The sequence below is a fragment of the Caloenas nicobarica genome, chromosome 1 (assembly GCF_036013445.1).
Source record: "Caloenas nicobarica isolate bCalNic1 chromosome 1, bCalNic1.hap1, whole genome shotgun sequence".
Classification (NCBI taxonomy): Eukaryota; Metazoa; Chordata; class Aves; order Columbiformes; family Columbidae; genus Caloenas; species Caloenas nicobarica.
The window spans coordinates 89,227,558-89,251,888 of NC_088245.1; the positions used below are offsets into that span (position 1 = coordinate 89,227,558).

A 24,331-nucleotide genomic window follows, 5' to 3' on the forward strand; every position below is an offset into this window, starting at 1 on the left:
AACCCAGGCTTCTCATGCTCAGTCTGCCAACTCAATGGAATAGCACAATCCCAGACACCAGCCCTTTAATTTGCTCGCACAGATTTTATTCTCTGGAAAAAAAACACATCCTTTGAGAACTGACACACAGGGCAAGGCAGTTGAGATTTTACTAGAGAAATATGAGGACAAAACTCCATGAACAAAGTTGTCTTACAAAGCATATATAAATATGCCTTTAATAGAGTGCAGCCATGTTTTTCCCCAACCCACAAAAAAAGCGAGTGGCTGTAGACCAAGTTCTCACGCTTTGGCAGAAGTCACATAGGTTTGCCCAGAGGCTCTAAGCACAGCCACAAACCACCAGCAGGTGTCAAAACAGCATAACATCTCACCAGCTGCCCTCCCTGGATAGGGCATGGTCCCATAGGCGTCCATGTGCTGGATTCAGTCTATCCAGCTAAAACACTGCCAGAATGTGCTGACCTCTTCAGTAGGAGAAATCGATTCCATTTCAAATAGGCATTCCACTGGATGAAAAACATGGGCCTTTGACAGCCAACTCAAAACCAGTTCAAATGCATACCTATGCAGCAGGCTGCAGAGCGTTCATCTCAGAGACAAGCATTCTGAGTCAGGCTTATATGCTGGGTTATACCACATGGGGAGGGCACAGACTTTGTCCCAGTCACGAAACATCATCACAGATGTTCAGCCACAAGAGCACTCCCATGGCCAGCACATAAACCCATGAACCCACCCAGGTGCTCTGGGTCTTGGGCAGCAAATGCTAGAGCACTGCAAGAATCATCTTCTCTTTCTTCTTCCTCTTCCTCTTCTTCTCCTCAAAACGGTCAGTAGCATCAGCAAAAAATGTCACCTCATCCTTGGCCTCAATCTCCCTCTTCAGGTACTGGAGCCCTGCCATGTTGAACCCCAGGACATCCTGTAGAGATAGATGAGCACCACACTGTTGGGCACATCTCAAGCTTGAGGGTCCACTGAAATGCCCGAGAGAACTAAGAGTTTATTTACCCCCTACATATTCAGAAACTAGCAAGCCAAAGCCCAAAAACAGGGTGTTTCAAAAAGATGGACCAAATTTCAGGTCCTGTTCAGTTAAAATTTGGTCCATCTTTTATTTAAAACACCCTGTATATACATCAAAGAAAACCAAGAATAAATGAGGAAGCAGAAGTGCAGGATCATCACTGGCTAGTCTCACATCAGGAAGAACATAGGGAAAAAGGCTAACCTATTTGCACAGGAGGAAGGTGAAACAGGCTCAGACCCCTAACCAACTTTCCTACTTGACACCACAGACAACATGTGCTCCCAGATATTGGTCCATCCTGTTATTGCAGATTCTGGCAAGGGGGAGGCTGTAACACTCACCCGCGCCTCACTGACTCTGGAAATGGTGGTTTTCTTCAGATTTTCTATCACTGTCACCAGCATATGGTTGCTTGTGATCTGCCCAAAATGTATCCTGGGAAGAAAGCAGACAATGTATTGCAACATTATTCTTAGAAACATCAGATGGCCCCTCTCCTGAGCCTCTATATGTCCTAGACACAGGTTTTTTCTTAAATCAGGCCTCCCCAGACCAGACAGGAATGGGCAGATTTATCTGGAAAAGCTATTATCTGAAGTTTATCTTTAACATACAGTGGTTCAAGGGGAAGGTCTCTCTGAGGTACCCTCTGAGGGCGCAGGCTTTATGACTGTGCCAGTGAATGCTGTCATTTCAGCTTTGATGCAGGATCTTTCATACCAGTGAGAGTTGGGGGACCAGGATCAGCAACTCCATCTGGTCATGTCAACACTCTGCCCCTGATCAGTCCATTCCCATACACCATTTGCTGCAAGCTGCAGTGATTCCACATCTCCTGCAGAGACCACATCTTTATTCCCAGTGACGCTTCCCAAGAGCTTCAGACTCAGAGATGTATGAGGAAGTCCAAATTTTCCCCACACTCTTATGCTACATGTGTTCACAGCAAACAACATCATCTTTGCAGCACAGCAAACAGGGCATTTTCCCCAGCTCTGTACTGTCCGAAAGCACAGTCTCACAGCACAAGAGCAAGGAGCACCTCCCTGTCCATGTTAACGGCACAAAGCGAGTTCACAACATGGACCAGCACGAGGGGCCCAGAAGAACCAGCATGTCCACCACTGACCAGAGAGTCAGGGCTTCCTCGCATCCAGGTTCTGGACAGCAACAGCAAATGAACTAAGACTGGCAGATCAGCCTGGGTAGATGAAAGACTCACTTGAGCAGGAAGAGGAGAGCTCGGCACAGGAGTTCAATGTCTGAACCCAGGCGAATATATTCATTGAAGAGTCTGAGCAGGTCAGGGACGTAGGAGAAGGGCAGCACCAGGAGAGACTCTTCCAACTCACTAAGGAGAAAGCAAAGGGACAGAAGCATTAGTCTCAGCCACTGCACTGCTACAGATGAGCAGGAAACACTTCCGTATAGGAAGGCCCTGGTACAAAAGCTGTGCTAAGTGTTCAGCACTGCTTGTCTGTGACTGCCCACAAAGAACAGTGCAGCTGCATGGAGTAGAGCCCCCATCACCAGACATCTTCTGGCACAGGGAGCAGGCACACAGTCGTGCCTACACAGCATCCCCAAGCTGCTCTTCACATACACATGCATCTCCAAGCAGCTAACTCATATACACAAGCTTCATCCAGCACTCCCCATGGAAGGAACAACTTCCATTCCCCAGTTCCATGCATGCTCCAAAAGAGGCTGCCAAGGACAGTAACCCCAGACTTTCAAGCTTTGCCCATATCCAGCACAAAAGACCCCTGCCAGTCCTGGGCCAGAAATCCAATATTTGGTCACAAACCTCTTCAGCAATAAGGCTCTTGGGACTCACCTCGACTTGACCTTCTTGAAAACTTCTAGCACGTATGCAGAAGGCTGTAAGAGAGGAAAGACACCAGCTCTGAATATCAAAAAACATTCCAAGATAAATATGTGCCTTAAGATCCACTTCACCCAGTTAAAAACACACAACCTAATCTTCTGAGATGGATAGTTCAAGCTGAATATAACAAAGAGGAAACACCTTCAGCTTCAACCAGCTGCCAGTCTGGGAAGTTCTCTCTTCACTAAACATAAACCCAGCCTTCTCAGGATAATCTAAATTGGTGAAGAATATCGTGGAAAATGCAGTTTAAATTCAACTAGTTAAATTATCTCATATTCAGTTCAATGAATATTGTACAAACTGGATAAAAAGCCTGAGGAAACAGACAAATTATACATATAAAACCTTACACAAACTCATTTCCCAAAGACTTAATTCCTGCTACTCCCGTTTGTCTCTTGAAAATGCTTGGCAGATGCAGAGCAGAGCTAGGAATTGCCAAAGAAAAGTGCCTAACTACTAAGTCATAGGATTTCAGCCACTTCTGTTCAGTCCATCCAACGTATAATTAAATATACCTATAATCACGGAGGAAGGGACAGAAGGGCTCTTGTACAGTGATCACAGGTGGTTAGAAGGAAGACAAAGGGCTGTTTCATCTGGCATTGACATACTCCTCAGAAAAGAGGAGAATGAAAAAACAAGAGTAATTAAAAATGCAATCTAGGAGTATACGTTGGAATAAACCAGGAAAACCAAAATTAATCTCCTCAGAGTGGTGGACTTTTATTTATTAATTAAATCCATGCATCCATATGTGTGTATTTTGTATAGTCAAAAATTCTCAAAGTTTAGTGAAAATTGTTGTGTACTAGCATGACATAAGCGGGTAAAGGCACCAGCTCTAGCTTGCGATACCTGGACATTTAACTACCATACAGAACTTTCCCAATGTAAATTCTTTATGAATAGAAACTGAATCAGTTAAGTGCTGTACCAATGCCATAGAAATAAACCCTGGCAGCTACAACACAGCCCTGCCTCACTCAGAGCTGCCCTGCTGTGGTTACAGCTGCACAGGCAGAGATTTAGGGTGAGGAAACCTTCATGTGCTCCTAGGTCCTGCTTCTGGAGTCAAGGCAACGCAGCAGGTACATTGGGACAAGGGTTCCACAAGCAGAGCCAGCCCCTCCCAAGAAATAGAATAAGAGACTGTCAGTGCATGAAGCATTTTTGTTCATGGTCTGACATACTGAATGGTCATTGTGGTCAGTTCACCACCTAACAGGACATGTCATAACTTGCAACTGTGTTTTTACTCAGCGGCCTATCACTTGGACATTCTTCCAGGACTTTGGAAACAGGTTCAAATTCCCTTCTCTGTACAGTGGGATTCAATCAAATGTCACTCACCTCCAAATAAATTGCTAGCTACTGAGCAATAGGATTGTCATTTCGCCCTGTTCAGTCTATTTACTTGCAATTAAATATGCATGTATTCACAGAGGGAGAGAAGAGCTCTGGCTAAGTGCTTGCTTATGCTGCGTGGTGGGGGGCACAGCAACATGGGTTCTTAATTACACACTCCAGGGGATGCTCAGGTATTTTGTGTAAGATGGCACAGCTCCTCCGGAATATGCTATAGCCCGGCAACTGCACCCTCCTGGCAGCAGGAAGATGTGCCCTTAGGCACAGGTAAAGTTTGAACTAGCTTTCCCTTATCTCAGAGAATACTGTAAACTGCTGGCTCATGATAAGGTACATGATAAGGTTATGGCTACCATCTGGGTTATGCTTAACCCTCATGGGGTTAAACTTTTGTAACACACATGCAAGACGTTAAAAAATAAATACAAAACCCCCAAATTGTGTTCCCTCTGCACAAGCAGAAGTGCTGGGTTTTAATTTCAGGTCGAACCACATAGTTCTCCCTCCCCACAGCAACCCAGTGTTTCGGCTCAGCTGGCAAACCAAACAGCCCTGCTCCAGCTGAGAATGGCCCACAGCCTGTGGCCTGGGCATTCACTTACTGTAATGTTTCCATAGGCATGGAGGATGGGGTTGACAGGATAGGGAACCTAAAGACACAGAATGGGTTAGAACAAGGCAGGAGTGTGTGTACATATACATATTCCCAGAGAAAACTTTAACCCACTGTAGAAGAGAGCTTTTATCAAGAGTCTTCCTGCAATTCCCACACTTCCACCCTCCCCAGAACATCACTGAAGGCTTCATTTGCGGCCACTAGACAATCTCATTCTCAGACACACATGAATTTTCTTCCACTTCTTGTCACTTTTCCCACTTATATCACAGCCCCTTATTTAGCAAGGACTGTTGAGCTAAAGGCAAAGAATAGACTTTGGGATGAATTTGCAGCAGCATGCTCTCCCAGGGATAAAACTTACATCTTACTGTGACTTGAAGCATAAAGAAAGAACATACCACTAACCATGCCCCAGGGCACAGTGACATCTTGTTCTCCAAAAGATTTCATCAAATCTTTGCTATGTCCAGCTGCCCTGATTTTATCTGCATGCTGAGCCTTTCCACCCAGGTGACAGAGCTGGGAAGGACACACTCGCACACTTGGGACTAGTAAATTCCTCAGTCTCTTACCTCTTTTCCTGCAGCTTTGCATATGGCCTTGTGTTCCTTCAGTTTTGCCATCTCTTCTCTATACAGCTCGATAGCTTCCATGATCTGCTCAGCCTGTGTAGCATAGGAACAGCACATCAGTGACACCAGACAAGTCAAAGCAAAGCTCAAGTCCAACAGGACAAATGGAGGGAGAAGCAGGTCGGGTGGCACACGGCATCACAGGACATCTTGCTCATAAAGACAACCTCTACTCCAGACTGCACGACCACCCTGAGCACATCAATCATGTCCTGAAGAGGCTACACACCACCCACATTCCCCACTGCCCTGCGTGCCCTGTGCTGCAGCTTCAGTTGTTGCATTGACATTGAACTCCAATCCCAGCAAGCAGAACCCCTTTGAGGCACAAGCTAGGGTCGGGGCACTTTGGTTATCCAGATGAAGGATTTACTCTACATTTACAAGAGCACCAGACTGTTAAAATCTGCAGCCATGACATTACCCACCCCCACACCTTCCTGGGAAATCTCCCACCTCACAGGCACTGCAATACATTTCCACCTTCCACAGATGCCAAGGGGACTGGGCAATCCTTAGGGGAGAGGCCTGATGCCTAGAGAACATACCAGCTGCCTTGTGCTCCTTTGGGCTGCAAACCCCAAAGGGCAAGAGCAGCCCCGTCTGTCCCACACATGACGGGCAGAGAAAGCTGCATACAGGAACCTCACACTTCATTCTCTGGAGAGATCTTGAGAGGAGATAATTGTTGGTGCGTGACTCTCCAAAGTCAGACCCCTCCCTGTTGGCCATGGAGCAGGACAGACTGTTCTTGCAGGCAGAGGCAACCTGCCCTTACATGACAGCACAGGTTACTCTTCTTCAAACTGATGCTCCAACCCTGTGACCAGCCCCCCTCCTTCAGAGACTGACAAGGCATAAAGCAATGCTGTCAGACCCACACAATCTTACCGCTTTGATGGTTTCAATAGTCTTCTTTCCTGCCAGCCCTGTCTCTCCTTGTGTCTCTCCAGCCACCTACAAAATACAAACTTTGCAGCTCCCTCCTTCCAGAGCTGATACACAGGCACCCCCTGCATGCTGCCACAGTCCATACTAAAAAAAAAAAAAATCAGCCCCATTCCCTAAACTCCTCATTTATGTGGGGAAATAGAGGATTTCCCAAGTGCACAGCTCTTCCTCAGGACCAGAGGCACTGTGCTAACACTGAGCTCTGGGAGGCAGGTAAACAGAGCTCTTCTTCCGCCAACAGAGGCCCAGTGATCTGACCAGCATCAAAACAATCAGCAACACAACCCAAGCATCTGAGCAAGAGGGATCAGGCTTCCCCACCCATCCTGCACTACATGGACCTGAAAGCAGCTGTCAGAAGGCAGCCCAGCCTTGGTACAGAGCTGGTGTGGACCTGAACTAGGGAGAGAGGAAGGGCAACAGCACAGCAAGGTTTCAGTGTCCACAGCTACTGTGTCACAGTCTGGTCAGCTCCACAGCTCTCCTGAAGTTGTCTGGAGGAAGTAACCAGAGTCAACTGCATCATGGAGGAACCACAGCTTCAGCAGTACCTTCCCCCATGCACCTCCTCAAAGTTAGAAAATTATCAGCCTTCTCTGACACCTCCTCTGTCTCTCTTACAGAAACAGTTATTCCAGACCTTGTACAGTCAGACCGATACACACTCAGATGGTGCAACTCACCACAGGCTGCGCTTCTTTTGCCACACTGTCTTCATATTCTGCTTCTCTTTGCTGCAGTGGATAGAAACACAACATATTAACACAGGTGAGCCAGCAGCAAGCAAAGGTATAAGTCCCTTCCAGACTGCTTGAACAAGGAACCAGCAGCTCATGCAGCGCATTACAAAGCCAGGATAAATCAGCAGAGATCAACAATGCCAGTGCAAAATGCACACTTGTCCCAACCTCACAGAGAACTCCACAATCTCCCATAAAGGAAGAAATCAAGGTATCTGCTCTGTATGCAGGAACAGCCCTTAGACAGCCCACAAAGCTGAAAGAGAGCTGCAAGTCAGCACCAGACCTTCCACCTGTAGACAGCACAGAAGAAACAAGCCTAGAAAAGTCCCAGGGTGGTCCCAGCTTGCAAGAGGAAAGAGCCTCCTGTCTAGTGTCTCTCACATGAATAGGGCTCCATCAGTGTGTAATTCACTACTGGCATATTTTGCCCACCTTGTTACTCAAACTTGATCCAAAACACACTTTTCTGGCATCTGAAAAAGGAGCTGTCTCTGTCCTTTTACCACAATCATTCATATCACCCCAACCACTGGGCATCAAGATACTGGCTGTGCGTCACCCCAGCTCTCTGCAAACAGGCTGGGACAAAAAAAAAAACCCCATTTACTGCAGGTTTCTCAATCACTTCTTCTTCTGCATGTTGCTATAGCCTTTCCCCATTGTGGCTGGAGAACTACTTTAAGAAGGGGAGACAGAGCTAGAGTCCTCTGAGGGACATGGTGAAAAAACAAGAGTTACAAATTGTTTCAATGGCATTTCCAATTGGATACATGAAACAAATGCTTCCCCTCAACCCCAAGTGTGCTTCCAGCACTGGAACAAGTGCTCACACAGCCTGGAAAATCCCCTTCCTTGGAAATGTTCATGAATCAAAACAAGTCTCTGAGCAGTCTGATACAGCTTTAGGGTTATCCTGCAGTGAGCAAGGGGTTGGACTAGAGATCCCCAGAGTTTCCTTCCCATCGAAGTTCTTCTGCAAGTCTATGATTCCTCACAACGTGTGCTCAAATGGAGTAGATGGGGCTTCTTCCAGCATCCCTGAGCTCTGAGGCCTGCTACCAAGACAGGATTGACCTCTCACAGTTAGAAAAGGGGAAATCAAGACAAACTGCATTTAATAGGAGCAAAGCTCTCCATCACTCCACAACAGCCACCTGCTGAACCAGCTCTGAAGCACATTTGAGTTGAAAGGAGCGCAAAAGCTTAAGAGAAGCTCAAAGGATGTAGCCAGCAGACCTATAGAAAAGCATAGCTATAAAGTCTGGGAAGCAGAAGAGAAGCAAAGCAGAGTCTGTACTGCATTGCAGATGTCTGTCTGACAGAAGAGCACCAGCAACATCTGTGGTGCCATCTCCAGACAGCTCACAGCAACAGTCTCATCATGCAAAAGATGCCAGTCAACCCTGGGCACCTCAACACCAGCCTGTGGGTAGTAACGAGCAAGTCTGCCAAGCATGGAGCCAGATTCCTCTGCAGTGAAAAATGAGAAATCTGCCTGCTGGGGAGAAAACAAGTCTGGAAGATGCAACTCTCACCATCTCCCTCTCCTCTTCCAAAATAAGTGGCTCCCTTGTCCTTTCCCAGAGGCGCAGGGACTTGTCATGGGATGCTGACACCACGTAGTCTCCATTGGGACTCAGTGCCAAACACCACACCTCCTGGTGATGCCCCTGCATGGTGGACAGAAGTAAGACATGAACACCACTCAGCTCCCAGCCTCTGAGTAAAGTACTGCTCATGCAGACATAATGCTTCCTGTCAACACTCCCTAAAACTTCCTACCTCCAGTGTCTGGATGTGCTCAAATTTATCTGCATCCCACTGCTTAATCTTGCTGTCCTTCCCAGCTGTGAAGAACAGATGGGATTTTGCCACAAACTGCAGGTACATCACACTGAAAGGGAAAAAGGCTCAATCAAATTCACCTACTTGGGAAACACTGCAGACTTCCCCCCATTTTATGCCAGACAAAATGGTCCTTGCTGGATCACAAAACCTTGGAGCTAAGATATCTCACAGCCCAGAGATGCTGTAGGATTTGACTGACCTGTCATCATGGGCAAAGAGAGAGCGATGACAGTCCCCAAAATCCAAGCCCCAAATCTTCACATTCCTGTCAGCAGAACCGGTTGCAATTAGAGTCCCATCCTACAGAGCAACAAAGACAGAGGAGGGTGTGGGTAACTGCCTGGCAGCTCCATGAGGAATTACTGCTGAACCGGTGATAAAGTAGACACATGCCTGGCTCCTGAAACCTGCCTTCTTGATCCTTCCACCTCTTCTCACCAGGTGGCTCATGCTTGTGGTACTGACAGCACCCTCGGCCTTTTCTGAACCTCTGCAGGCATTTAAGACCTTAGGTATATCTTGACATTTTTGGCTTCCAATAAGCCTCATTCCAAGGACACCCCAGAGCAAGATGCAGCCCAAGAATGAACAAGCACGAAGAGGCTGCTCCACCTCAGCACCTGCTCTCTGCTCCCACAGTTCAGAACTTCAGGAGAGAGCACGCTGTACATCTTAAGATAAGCGTATGGAACCACCACAGCATTTTGATCTCTACTCACTCACAAAATGCCCTGATCAGTTCTGTCTTGACCACTACTCCATGACCCCTCCCAGTGAGCACAGGACTGTGGGATAAGGAGGGGCTTGCTACAGCCCATCAAGAAACAGCTAAGTCAGGAGCGAGGAGGTGACAAGCAGGCATTACCCTAGAAGCCTTGCTGCCAGCAGAGGTTCTTAGAGTCATCCATATCACCATAGTCCCACCTAACATACAGCCCCAATGATACTTACATAGGAGATGTCCATACACAGCACTGGCAGCTTGTGTCCATAGAGAGAGAGGAAAAACTGAAGCAGAAGCAAGGTGTCACAGTTAGACATGCTGGATAGAGATGTGCAAAATTCTCAAATTCCAGGCTAGTTCTGCTCTGCCTCAGAAGCTCTGTCTTTCTAGCACTGCCCCACTTTCATTCTTACCCCGAACATAGCAGCAGGGCCATGATGGCAGAAATGGAAGTGATGGCAGAGTGGAAGTACCCAAATAAGGTGAGTTAACTCTGGTGCTGATCACCACTGCCTGTGGCATTTATCTCTGTTTCTCTTTGTGTGTCTGTCAATGCTGCTCTGTTTCATGTCATTCCCTAACATTCACATGCTAATACACAACTCACAAAACCACCACACTGCTCACAGGAAGATTCTCCTCCCTCAGGCTTTGCCTCTGCTATGCCCTTTTTAATGACATGTGTGACACATCCACCCCCACCCTCACAGTGCCTTGCAGCTCTGAGTACCACCATGCCCACGGGGTTTAGAGTGAACCTTGTCACCTAGCAGTTTCACAACACTTTCCAGATGAAAAATGGATCTCCTCTCCAGTGTGGGCCAGACATGGTTCTGTCAGGTTTGCTAGTAAACAGGCACCTGACCTGGGATGCATGGTCTCTCTGATTCTTACTAATGTCCTACAATAAATATACACATTTCCTCACAGGCTACAATTACATCATTCTTGCACAGCCTCACAGCCCATTTGGTCATGCACCTTGAGCGTGTCAACGTAGAAAATCTTCACAGTGCAATCCAGTAAGGAGACAGCCAGCAGTTTCTGGTTGGGGCTGTATCGCACACAGAGAACATCTTCATCCAGCTGCAAAACACGAACATGTTTCATGGAAAGCCTGGCAATAAGAAGAGGAAAAAACCCAATTGTTATCCCAAACAAACAAGTTGGGAAGAGGCATGAATACAACTCCCACATTGCACCCTGGAAAAGCAAATTAATTCTACTACAACACGCAGAATCACATTTCCCATTAGGACTTGAACAAGAATAAGCACAGCACTGTAGGCTGATACAATTCACCACTAAATTTACTGTTTAATGATCTGGATGCCCATCCTGTGATTAGAGGTTAAACTCACACACAAGTAAGGGACCGGAATGTGGCGAGTGCCCTTCCACAGCTAAGCTCAGACCTTCACAAAACAACACTGAGGTCACACTCTTCTCCAAGTGTTCCACGCACATGTCATGGGCACTTTTTACAGTGCACAGCAAAGGCCAAAGCATCCATCACTGACAATGGAAACCGCAGCTGAATGTAGTTTAGAAAGGTTTATTTTCTTACCTTTTCTGAACACTGTTCTCATCCTTCACAAGCTCAAACTCCCAGAACTTGACACATTTATCAGCACCTCCTGTCACAACACCACGCTGCAGGGGAAAACAAAAATTTATCATGAACTGGTTTTGCTATAGCCCAAAGAAATTCTACAGCAAGGAACTGTCAACACACAAGGAGGTTTTTGAAATGTCCCATATTCTTACAGTATTAATGATTACATGGACACGACCAGGAGCACTTGCTGTGATTGGAGCATGCATTAGCCATTGGCTGAGCAACAACCATTTCAAAAGCTCTTGCAGGGAGGTCTCAGACAAAGACTCCAAATGTAAATCAAGACATGGACTGAAACTTTGGGACTGAAAGCAGTCATCTCAGCAGTAGGTAATGATGTGCTTGCATTTTGTGGGCAAGTTGACACTCTCACTGTTACTGGATCACACACCACCTTACCACCACCCCACAAGCACAGCCTTCTAAAGGAAGAACAGTTCAACATTATCCCTTTTACATTAAGAACAAGGGTAAGATCTATCCCATATGTTTTAATCTGTAGGGTGAATGAATCTGAGGCAGGTTATTACTTGCTATGGTTTTGATTCCACTAAAAACCACTCCAGCTTCTAGTGCAACATAACCATGTAAGAAGAACAAAGGCATACAAAATAAACAGAAGAAAGTGGAAAGTGACAGAAACCAGTATGTACCTGAACTGTGGTAATGGAGAAAAACTGATACAAACAAAAAGACACAAACAGATTTCTACAGCCTGGGTGGTTAGGCCAAATAGAGTGTGTGCATGTAAAATGGGAACATTAAAAAAAAATCTTTTCAGTAGTACTGACCCATTTCTAGAGGGAAGTATGAGACTATTAAACAGCAATGCTCAGTAAACATTCCTCATCTGTTGTGCTCAGGGAAAAGCCATGTATCATAATCACATTACAAGACAGTGATGAAAAACTGTTCCAAAAACTCACAAGGCTGTCAAAAAGCAGCTACCTATGTCACACATTTAGAAATCAGTGGTTCAGATCCCCCGAATCCAAGACCAGAGCAGAATGAGGTACTCTCTGAACTCTCAATGTCCATTCTCAGCAACTTTGAAAATACTGGGGGAGATCCAGGAAGAAACTAATGTAACATTGGAATTCAGAGTAAATGGGCAGGCCTGTAATAAGTAACAGGTAACTGGAGTTTCCATAAAACAAAGTGAATTGAATACGGAGAAATAAACTTCTGGAAAATTAATTTGACTTGGTAGTATCCTTTTCCTTAAGATTAAAGCTGTAGTTGATAATAGTAACAAGTGTTGCTCATGCAAGGCATGCCTCTTGGTCTTGCGTTACATTTTCATTACAAAACCAGGATAATATGGTTCAATAGAGCACATACTCTATGGATTAAAGACTAGCTAAGAGGTTTCAAAGCTTAATTTTAAATGAGGGAGTTCTAATAACTTGACACTATGCTGCTTATAGATTTTATGGATTATCAGAAAAAAAAACAATTAAATATATCTATATAATGTTGGAGCTATTCAATCTGAAAAAGACCAAAACATTAATTTATCCATTAGGAAGCAAGGATCTAAGCCCCACAAAGATGCCTTCTGCAAAGCAGTGCCCCAAAATGGGCTCTGAGGGACATAACAGATTATTATCTGACTACACGTTCTCACTGCAGAGCTATCACCAAAAGAGCTAAGTCAGTCCTTGGATGGATTCAAAAGGCACTGGTATAATCCCTATCACAGAGCACTCCCAGGTTCTGGGGCCACCAGCAAAAAAAATACTATAGTAACTTAAAGTACCATGAGAACAATTAAAAGCCTGGAAAACACATCCTGCACTGACAGAAGTTCAGCTTGATGATCATCAGACAGATGGGGAAGGTGATTTGTTCATTCCACAAGAGTGCAACACAAAGGAAAAACATCACTATGTTATGAGACCTTTAATCCAGCAGACAAAGAAGCAGAAAATTTAACAAGAAGGATAATCAACCACTGCAGAAGGTTACAAGGGGCTGAAGCTCTCCACAGTTAGAACACATCCACGAGGTTATGTATTGCTGCAAACATGGGCTCCACCAGGGAAGTCCAAGTGTTCGCAATCATGCAGAAGCCAGATGAGGTGATGAGGATGGCCCCACCCAGCCCAAAGACTCATTGCCATGTGCCACACAACTAGACAGATATTTCATCAAGCTGTGCATGTATCCACAGCTAAAGTCCTTAGATGGTACCAGCTGCATCCTCTGCATTCCCAGATGAGAGGTTCCCATGTCCCTGTACGTACTGCAAACATAGCACTATAGGAAGGAGCTACATGAAAACACACACAGCAGGTGATACTTAGAAGGGTGGCTGAGTTACCTGGTCTGGTGAAAGAGCAATGGACCACACCGCACCATCGTGAGCATTAAGTGTCTCCATCAGACTCCCAGAAGCCAGGTCATACAGCTGCAGCTTTCCTGTCTGGGGAGAAAGACACATTAGAGGACAAATCAGCCCCTCCACCTTCAAAACACACTCCAGGAACACCTTATGGAGCATTAATCACATCTGCAAACAGACCTGAGCCTCAGGTGCTAGGAAGGTGTCCCAGGAATGGCAAAGAGAAAAATACCTCAAAGCAGACCAGAGGCAAAATGTCTGAGCTACCAGAGGTGAAATTCCAGCAGTGACCAGGCCTTGCTGACAGCCAAGAGGAGCCCTTGCTCCATTTGTGGGCTCTGGGCTGGACACTCATTTCTAAAGAGCACCAGCTGAACCCTACCAGGCCTTGACAGCTCTGAGCAGAAGAGCACCCCTGCCACCCATCTCCAAAACAGCCAACTTCACTAGATGGCTGTTACACACAGATGCCAAAGTCCTGGTCTCTATCAGGGACTTCCCAAAGCTCTCCCCAGCTGCCCATGTAAAGCCACAGAAGCTACACAGAGTCTGAGAACAGAGCAGAACCTCTCTCTGATAGAAAGGTTTTTACACCTGAAACAGAGTGATGCAATGCATTTTCTGTAAGGCCACCTTATCTGGAGTGCAGAAGGACACTATTTACCTTGGTGCCAACGATGACCTGCCGATCTCCTGGGACAAAGAGCGAGCAGAGTGCATACTCACAATCCATTGTCCGGATACACTGCAAGGTTGATCTGTGAACAAAGGCAGAGCACAAAACCTCTTATCACACACAAAATCTGGCCTGCCAAATGAGACATAGACCAGAGTGGCCTCTGCCCACAGCTGTCTTTTCAGCTGGGGCCAGAAGATATACCACCACTGTGCTATGACCCAAATGCTATATAGCATTACCGCTAAGAATATTTTCCACAAAAAATATGCCATTACGTAGTCCACCATCATGACTGATTGCTGTTATGAGCAAGGACAGAGCTCCTGTTCTCCAACAGCAATTTCTGTCATTCAGAAGAGGAGGGAGAAGTGTAAGACAGTACACTCAAAGGAAACAGAGCTTGAAATCAGCAGCATGCAGGACATGCTGGGACAATACTGAGGAAGTGAGGACTGGATGATCGGGTAGTGAGGTGGACTGCAAACTGGCTGAAGGAGAGAAGCCAGAGAGTTGTGATCAATGGGGCGGAGTCTGGTTGGAGGCCTGTATCTAGTGGAGTGCCTCAAGGGTCAGTTCTGGGACCAATACTGTTCAATATATTCATCAATGACTTGGATGAGGGAATTGAGTGTACTATCAGTAAGTTTGCTGATGACACCAAGCTGGGAGGAGTGGCTGACACGCCAGAAGGCTGTGCTGCCATCCAGCGAGATCTGGACAGGTTAGAGAGTTGGGAGGGGAAAAATTTAATGAAATATAACAAGGGGAAATGTAGAGTCTTGCATCTGGGCAGGAACAACCCCAGGTTCCAGTACAGGTTGGGGAATGACCTATTAGAGAGCAGTGTAGGGGAAAGGGACCTGGGGGTCCTGGTGGACAGCAGGATGACCATGAGCCAGCACTGTGCCCTTGTGGCCAAGAAGGCCAATGGCATCCTGGGGTGTATTAGAAGGGGGGTGGTTAGTAGGTCCAGAGAGGTTCTCCTTCCCTTCTACTCCGCCCTGGTGAGACCTCATCTGGAATATTGTGTCCAGTTCTGGGCCCCTCAGTTCAAGAAGGACAGGAAACTGCTGGAGAGAGTCCAGCGCAGGGCCACAAAGATGATGAAGGGAGTGGAGCATCTCCCTTATGAGGAAAGGCTGAGGGAGCTGGGTCTCTTTAGCTTGGAGAAGAGGAGACTGAGGGGTGACCTCATTAATGTTTATAAATATATAAAGGGTGGGTGTCACGAGGATGGAGCCAGGCTCTTCTCGGTGACAACCAACAGTAAGACATGGGGTAATGGGTTCAAGCTGGAACACAAGAGGTTCCACTTAAATGTGAGAAGAAACTTCTTCTCAGTGAGGGTGACAGAACACTGGAACAGGCTGCCCAGGGGGGTTGTGGATTCTCCTTCTCTGGAGACATTCAAAACCCGCCTGGACGCCTTCCTGTGTAACCTCACCTAGGGGTTCCTGCTCTGGCAGGGGGATTGGACTAGATGATCTTTCGAGGTCCCTTCCAATCCCTAACATTCTGTGATTCTGTGATTCTGTGAATACTCTAGATCAAAACAGCAGCCTACTTCGTCTTATACTACATCCTTCAGATAAAATGCCAAGAAACCCACAGGTTCCTTAAAGAACAGGCAGTAGCTAGTTTAGGGTAACAGTTAGTAGCTCTGTTAGTTAGGAAAAAAAAAAAAAAGAAAATACAGTCTATAGTGGACTGCTTCTTACGGCCTTTAGATTTGAGATTTGTTTTTCCATACCTGCCACTAAATTTAGCCTCAGTGCTGCTTTACAGCATCAAACTCAATGAGTTAATTACGCAGTTTTACCTCTACAGCTTCTCAGTTTCCCTAATAAGAAGTGAAATCGTTTTCTATTTACTTCCTTTACTTCACTCACTATTTTATATTTCCCCATTGGCCCTTCTTCCTTATCACTGCCTCTCTGAACACAGCATCCCTAAGTTCTGGACTGCGTACCTGTTCCAAATCTTTATGGACTCTGCAGCTGCTGAGAGAATGGCAATGTTGTCAGAGCTAAAAGCCAACGTCCTGACATCACTGCGGTGGCCTCCAATGGTTATCTTGGACACACGGACAGCCTGTGGGACTTGTGCTGACAGGTTCAGGTGGTATGACTCAATGATGTTGTTCTGGAGCAGCAGTACGATCTTCAGCTCTCCTTTTGCAGAGAGAAGCAAGTCAAATGACCTGTTTGATTAGACAAAATCAGAACTGTACACAGGGGCAATAAGACAAAATGTAGGTGGGATCAAATATCAAGAACAAGTGATAAAGAGGAATATAGACAGAGTGCAGGCCACAAATAAGTGCACAGTAAGCCACAGAGGTGTGCAAGAAATGAAGCGCTTGTGGAAGACGAGTGAATAGACTGGAGATCATGGTAGGCCTCTCCCCAGCTCCAAGCTGAACAGGTGTCGAGGGGAAAACTTTTTCTACCTCTACCTATACTGAACTGTGCAGAGCTCTCCTCAAGTAGCTGCATAACCACAACTCAGCCTCAACCGCAGGCTTTCCACTCACTTGATTTTAGAAGAAGCTCTGATGTTAGTGACCCGCTGAATCTCCTCTTGCAGGCTCAGCTCCACAGTCCCTTCAGGCTCCTCTTCAGAGTTCTGTCTAGAAACATCAGATAATGGAGGAGAGTCAAATAACCTGGCACAGCCAACTCAAACTAACACAGAGATGGAGCATAACAAAAGGAAATCACTTAGCCTGCTGAAAACAACTGCCATTTTATCCTGTGGTGCTAACTACATTTAAAAACAAGGTGAGACAGTGAAGTTCATGGTGGTACGCAGACTACTAAAGAGACAAACTGTCCTAAAAAGGGCAACCCGCTCTGGAGCCAAAGCACTTGAAAAAGGCATGTTAGAAAGATCGATACAAAACAGAAAGCTGTATTTGAGAGGGAGATCAACTTCTGCTCATCTCCTACCACTCACCCAAAGTCCTCGGCCATTGCCGAAGTGCATCTCCAGATTTAGAGGCCCTGTGCTTCAGTTTCTACCAGACCTGCCAGACCTCTCCATAAGGGCTGTGTGAGTCATCTGTTAAGTGCCAGGATACAGAGAGAGCCACTTAACAGGAAGTAAACATTAAGAAAGCTCTCACCTGTACCTCTACCTGCTGTAAAACAGGAGATGAGGTATCAGAGTCACTAACTTCTCAGATAAAACTCTCATTCCTGCATGTCCTGTCAAGGTCTTTATTTGATGTACGAAGCAGTGTAAATATGAATGTCAGGTATAAGTAAGTAGCTCTGAAAAAGCCATTTTATATCCATTCCTTTGCACACATTATTTTTTTTTTTTTTTTGCAGGGGGAAGACTCAGAAAGAAATGTATTTAATTAGTCTCTGGGAGCAGTGTTGCTCAGACAAGCACCAAGGATGCACAGGAACAGTGACCCCAAAATACAACAGCTAACAGAGCATGACCAGTAGCTTGGAAGTTCAACCACTATGTCATGCTGCTGAATGGCTTTTCTAACAGTTCTCTGGACACAGTATCCAAATACATTCAAAAGAATGCTTACTTGGCTTTTTTCTTTGCTTTCTTCATTTTCTTTTCCAATTTCTTTCGGACTTCCTCTTCAGAAAGGACAGAGAACACTTCCAAAACAGCATCAGTTCCCTAGAGACAGAGCAAACAAAATCAAACGCACACAAAGCCCTGGCTGGCTCTCAGAAACTACCCAAGGTCTCTGATAGCCTCCTCTACGGCTCAATAGACCCCCATTACTTACATGGCAGGCCAAAACCTTGCCTGTTCGGTCTGTGGCAAGAGTACCCACTCGGTCTCTCCCTTCCCGCATGATGGATCCAACTTTGCTGCACTTTATGAGGCGCTATAAGGAAAGAAGGAGCAGAACTTTGGTATGAAAGGCCAAGAGATCTTCCCAAGCAAACTCAGAAACCTACTGGCAATGGAATTCAAGAGAAGAGGGGGAAATGAACCTACAGGGTCCTGGTAGAACAGCTAGCAAGGATAATGTAGGGATGAAACAAGCATTTGTGTGAGCTACAGGCTTACTCCCCTATATTTTGTTGCATTTTAGTTGAAAATAATCAACAGCCTCACTGCAAGAATAACTTCATTGGCAAACCATAGCCATTTATGAGACAGAGCTGAATTTTTATGCTACAAAGACAAAGAGCTCAGTTCCTCTGTCAGAAGAGGCAGAGGAGTTGAGAATGGAGACTCTTAAACAGGTGGCTGAAGGGAGAGACATCCTCTGGAGAGGAAGTTGGAAAAGTATTTAACAAGGTCAGGTACCTACCATAACTACAAGCAGCCTGAAATTTGAGCAGAACCCCAGAAAGTTCCACTGGAAAAGCAGATTTAGTAAAGTCTCCACCGGCAGCACAAGTGGGAATGGCTTTCCACAATCAAATCTCACACCATATTTCATTGTGGTTACTCTGATCTCTCAGCTTCTGCTACTGACCTGCAAAGCTGAGCAACAGCACTGAACGCAGCCACTGCCAACCAGCTAGTAATTATTTTATTCCTTTGTTGTTCAATGAAAGAACTTTGGTAGCACTGTCAAACTTCAAACACTTGCTAGTCCCCTCCAAACTGAAGGCAAAGAAAAAGCTTTCAGTGGGGAATTATGTGTATGTGTCTTGACACACATAGTTCTGCTGATGTTCTCCAGGTAGATGGGGCAGCAAGACAAGAATTACTACATTTTCCCTAACAGGCTAAATATGACACTCAGGGTATAAACCAAATACAGAGAAGCAATGTGTGAGTGACTCAAACTCCTCCTGGCTCTGCAAGCAGCATCATGCAAATGGGGTTAACTACACCATCCCAAAGACAGCATGGAAAACTGAGCTTACTTCCTCAGGATGCTCATCCAACTCTAGGGTTTCATCATCTTCAGTGTTTTCTTCTGCTCCAGGTGAAGACCCTTTGCTTTTCTTGGATTCTGGCTCATCAGGGTCTTTTACCTGTTCACAGATTAAAAACCCAGAACAAGTACCTTAAACCACAAGAGCTACAGTGTTCTGGTTTGTCTCACACTTCCGTTTCCCTGGATGAACAAGTGGTTAGTGTACATGGCAACAATGGAGCGGCCTACAGCATACCTGCAGGCACCAAACACTCGATGTCCTAACCCTGTCTATCGTCCACCCACAAGCCTGTCTTCTCTACCCATAAGCCAGAAGGCTGGAAGATCTGACACACTCTGGAAATCTTGTTCTGGGAACACTCACAGCTTCACTTGAAAGCTCAAAACATAGAAAACAGCAAAGTCTATCCCAAGAGCAGATTCTGGACCCCTCAGACAGGAAAGACACTGCTTTGTCTGTTTCCCAAAACATCAATCAGATTTAGCATGTTCCAGTCCCATTTTAGTCCAAAGACAAGCAGCTGGGCAAGATTGTGAGGGGTTAACAGAGGGAGTATCTTACCTCCTGGATGTATGTGATATCCCACACTCTCAGCTCACTGTCAGCACTCCCAGTGATCAGACGCTTCTCTTCGGATATCAAAGCCATTCCCCAAACCTGTCCAGAGGCACAATGTGAGCAACTGGCTTATGGTTCCTCCTTTATTTATCTAAATGGCAATCAAGAAGATACTGGATCTAGCCAGGACCTCCTCAAGGGACATCTGTATTGGAACTGTCACCCACTGCATGTTGATGACAGCTCCTGGAAAGTTTGGAAGTTTTTCCTTTGCTCATCCCTAAAGTCTAATGACAGGCCAAACATATCGCAACAACAGTTTACAACTCCTGAGAGCAGAGAAAGCACAAAGTGAGCCATGACACGTAATCCAAATCCCCTCCACTCCAATAGCTCTCCACACATCCTCTTTACCTCGGTACGGTGTCCAACCAGAGTCTTGAAGCAATGCTGAGTGTCCAGATCCCACCATTTTACCAATGTGTCTTTGCCGCTGAAAAAGAAAAGTTCAAGGCATGAGGAAAGATTGCCAGAGCTCACATGCTTAGAAAAGTGGCAGAAATACAAAAAAATCTAAAACATGCCACAACATCACAGACCAGCTGCTTAGACATTGAATTTCGCAAGCTCTGCTAGGACAAAATATATGCTGCAAAAAGGTATCTAGCAAGCCATTGAAAACTGCTTCCTCCTCTGGATTCAGCTGCAAACCCCGGTGTCACACAGCCTCCTTTCTTGCCTATTTAGGGTGAGAACAACACTCTTTACTTAGGAGGACAGCAATAAGCGCAAATTGCCTTCACTTTAAGCAGTGATTTGGAGCTGCTTCTCCTAACAGAGAATTACAGCTGCTTCAGTCCTTCACAGCCCACACAGGATTAGATCTCCCTGAAAACACAATTCTGGCTCTATTATGCTACCCCAATACTACAAGAGCACCCAAGAAAAGTACTTTGAGCATTTATACAGATTCTTTCAGTACATCCTACAACAATTATTACTTTTTTTTTTTATTTGGGAGTAACTTTGTTGGAGACCGTATTCCTCAATAAGTTTCAATTAAATCAAAATATAAATCAAAATATAAAACTTGTTCCATTACTAAGCTCCCTCGAGAGAAGAAAAATTTTGGTTACAAGTGACATTTATTGTTAATCCATCTCTTTTGTTACATAGCATCCAAAGGTATTTGTAAACTGGACATATGAAAATTTCACAAAAAAATCTGTACACAAAGGACTGCTGCTGACTGCTCAGAAAAAAAATAAAATCTAAAGGAAGCGAAACTTCGCATCTCCAAAAAAACAGGATAACATCTCTACCCTGTTTTTTTTTAAAGAGAGGAATTCTTTATCTCAATTTAACTACTGAGAGAATCAAAAAGCATTTCTAAAGCTGACCTGCAAAGATTTGAAATTGCATTAAGAAACATCATCTACCAAACCAACAAAATACTACTTTTTCCATTTGAAACAACAAAATACACAAGAAACTTGTTCAAATTTTACACTGAACTGACTGCATGCACTTTTCTATTACACTATTAGATGACACATTAATAAATAAAAAATTAACAACTGATATTTCAGCAATAGTATCTTCTGACAATCATTTATTATTAAATGGATACAGTCAACTAGCAGTTCATGTTGAATAACTAAAAACCAATTTAAAAAATCTAGCATCTTTCAATAACTTACTATAATCACAGCTTCCTAGGAAGCAAATTTTCTGTCACTTTGCTGTGTGAATTACACATACAGAAGGTACGTATGCTTAATTTTTCAAGATAAACAGCAAAAATAGTTAAAACCATAATGAACATATTATCACTATTCCTTGTTACAAGAATTGTAAGTTGCTGTATTTACCAGTAAGTTAAACCCTTTTCCAAATACTGTTTTTCAGGATAAGCATTTTGGTTTCTCTTACCACATTTGGATCCACGCACCAGACTTAAGTACGTGGATGTGACAAAATCATATTCTAAGATGCTGGTAATTCTGAGATATCATGAGTTGAGAAGGAAAACACAAATGGCTGCAGCACCTAGGATGTCTAAAATGCAAGTAAAACCATGGCTGCTTTCCTGATTGACCACTACCCTTAATCTGGCTCACCTGGTGACCAACAGGTTCTTCTCCTTCAAGAAAAGGACTTGAGTAACAGCATCCTTGTGTCCTCTCAGCCGGTACAGACCACTCTCATTAATGACATCCCACACGATGACGTCTGTGTCCTGGAACAGACATAGTATGTCCAATGGACTGGCATTTGTCTCTGCAGAACCTCTACCTCTGCTATGAGACTGAAAAGACTACCCCAGAGCACACTTTCTCACTCTGAATTTGAATGTCAGGGATGATTAAGGCAAATTATATTCCTTCCCCAAAGGTACACTCAGATGAATCAAAGCACCTCTGCCCTGGCTTGAGTCAGTTTTGCTACTCCTGACCTCACAAGCTCCTTCACCTTCAACAGCTCTACTAGTACCCTACCTACTTCTGCCCCGCAGCCCCTGCTGCTCTCCCAGCCCTGGGCTCCCCAAATCCATTGCTGTCTTGCAGCCCTAACACCTCTCACTGTCATCCTCTGGCTACAGGCACTTAAAATACCAAATATTTTAGTGCACATCAGCTTTCTCATGGAGCATCTCTATGAAAGGGCTTGTCTGCCAGACTTGCAACCTGGAACCTGTTGCAATAGGACAAGGGGTGATGGTTTTAAACTAAAGGAGGGAAGATTCAGGCTAGACATAATGAAGAAATTCTTTACAATGAGGGTGGTGAAACACCGGAATAGGTTGCCCAGAGAGGTGATAGATGCCCCATCCCTGGAAACATTCCAGGCCAGGCTGGACAGGGCTCTGAGCAACCTGATCTAGTTGAAGATGCCCCTGCTCACTGCAGAGGGGTTGGACTAGATGAGCTTTGAAGGTTCCTTCCAATCCAAACTATTCTATGATTCTAATCCTCACCTTTGAGCCAGATACTAGTCGGCCACCCAGATGGTCATACTGCAGGGCTGTAACTGCAGCCTTGTGTCCATTGAAAGTGATATTTGCTTCTCCACTTAGGAGGCTGAAGACACGGATTGATCCATCTTCATAGCCAACAGCCAAGTGCAACCCATCCGGAGAGGGGCAGAGGTAACTGACCTCCTGCTTGAGACCCTTAAGGATAAGAACCTGCAATTTTTAGGAGACAAAACACATATAAAGTTGATAAATGGCATGTCAGAACCAGATACTTACAGAGCAGAAAGAACACACTCAGTTTTTCTACTGACTTCCAACTAAGCACTTCCAGCTCTTTAGAAGTTAATTTTTTCAGCTTCCTGTGCTGAATACAGTGTCATTATCCTCATTTTACAAAGCTGACAGCAGCTAGGATTTCTCATAAACAAACAGGAAACTGGTGCAGAATGAAGCTTAGAACTTAGAAGCCCAAATTTCTGCCCCTGCATTTTAAGCGTCACAGAGCAAGGAACATTGTTTGAGAGTGAGGTCTGAAAGCTTCTTCCTGACTCATCCTCTCTTGCTTTTTCAGGTATAGGACACAGCTGCTTTTCCACTGAGTGCACAAGAAGTCGAGAATGATAAAACACCTCCAAACATCATGCCGGCAGTCACCACTCCACGGGCTGTAAAGCAAATCCTGAATTCAGTTTGTGATGGACAGTACTACTTAAAGCGACTTCAGCATCTGACAGGAGGAAACATGTGCCAAAGTCCTTAAAGTTACAGCTCACAAACCCGCTATAGGATACAACTTGCACATTGGAAGCCCAGTTCCAGAGACAAAACACAAACTCCACGTGGCTGTTTCACCCAGCACTGCTCTGGTCGCCAGGTAAACAGTGAACAACTTTGCAGTCGCTGTGGCAGTAATTACTCCTCCCCAGCTAAGGTACCAAAGGCAACCTCACCGGACCAGCAGTGAGATTCAGCCAGGGCGCACCCAGAGCTGCAGACTCGCACCACAAGCAAACCCCAGGGTGTGCCCAGACTACAGAAAAAGTTGGGAAGCTGCGGGGGCGACAGGTCCCTTAAAAAGCAACCCACTACCACAGACAGCTTTGCTCCAGGCGGTCCAAAATCGTCCACTACACGCCCCGCCCCCGCACCCCCGCCCCGCCGCCCCGGCAGGGCCCCGCTCTCACCTTCTCTCCTTTCCGCGTGTCCCAGACGAAGACGTGCTCGCAGGCCGGCACGGCCACGTAACGGCCCCGCTCGCCGCGCAGCGCCACGAAAGCCGCGTTGCCCCTGGCGCTGGCCACCAGCCCGAAGAGCGCGGCCGGCCCGTACCGCAGGTACTGCCGGGTGAGCCCCATGGCGGCGCGGGGGGAGGCGCTGAGGGCGGCCCGGCCGGTGCAACGGCCGCCGCACGTGCCCGGCGCCTGTGCCCTCCGCCGCGGCCGGAAGTGTGTCGGAACGGGCGCGGAGAGAGTCCT

The 24,331-nt window shown here is 45.7% G+C and overlaps 1 protein-coding gene across 1 annotated transcript; it reads right to left on the reverse strand.

The window, feature by feature from the left end:
* Positions 1-64: 64 nt before the first annotated feature.
* WDR3 (WD repeat domain 3) lies at positions 65-24,289 on the reverse strand. The gene is made up of 26 exons (XM_065636827.1): positions 24,041-24,289; positions 22,857-23,066; positions 22,000-22,118; positions 20,294-20,372; positions 19,883-19,978; positions 19,307-19,417; positions 18,208-18,309; positions 17,998-18,095; positions 16,984-17,079; positions 16,420-16,650; positions 14,436-14,529; positions 13,751-13,852; positions 11,377-11,462; positions 10,791-10,926; positions 10,037-10,093; positions 9,285-9,385; positions 9,020-9,131; positions 8,773-8,907; positions 7,178-7,228; positions 6,435-6,500; positions 5,484-5,576; positions 4,895-4,942; positions 2,871-2,914; positions 2,256-2,384; positions 1,375-1,468; positions 65-925 (listed from the first exon to the last, which is right to left on the reverse strand). The coding sequence occupies exons 1-26, from the start codon at positions 24,209-24,211 to the stop codon at positions 770-772; spliced, it is 2,817 nt and encodes a 938-aa protein (XP_065492899.1). The 5' UTR covers positions 24,212-24,289; the 3' UTR covers positions 65-769.
* Between the last annotated feature and the right edge of the window lie 42 nt (positions 24,290-24,331).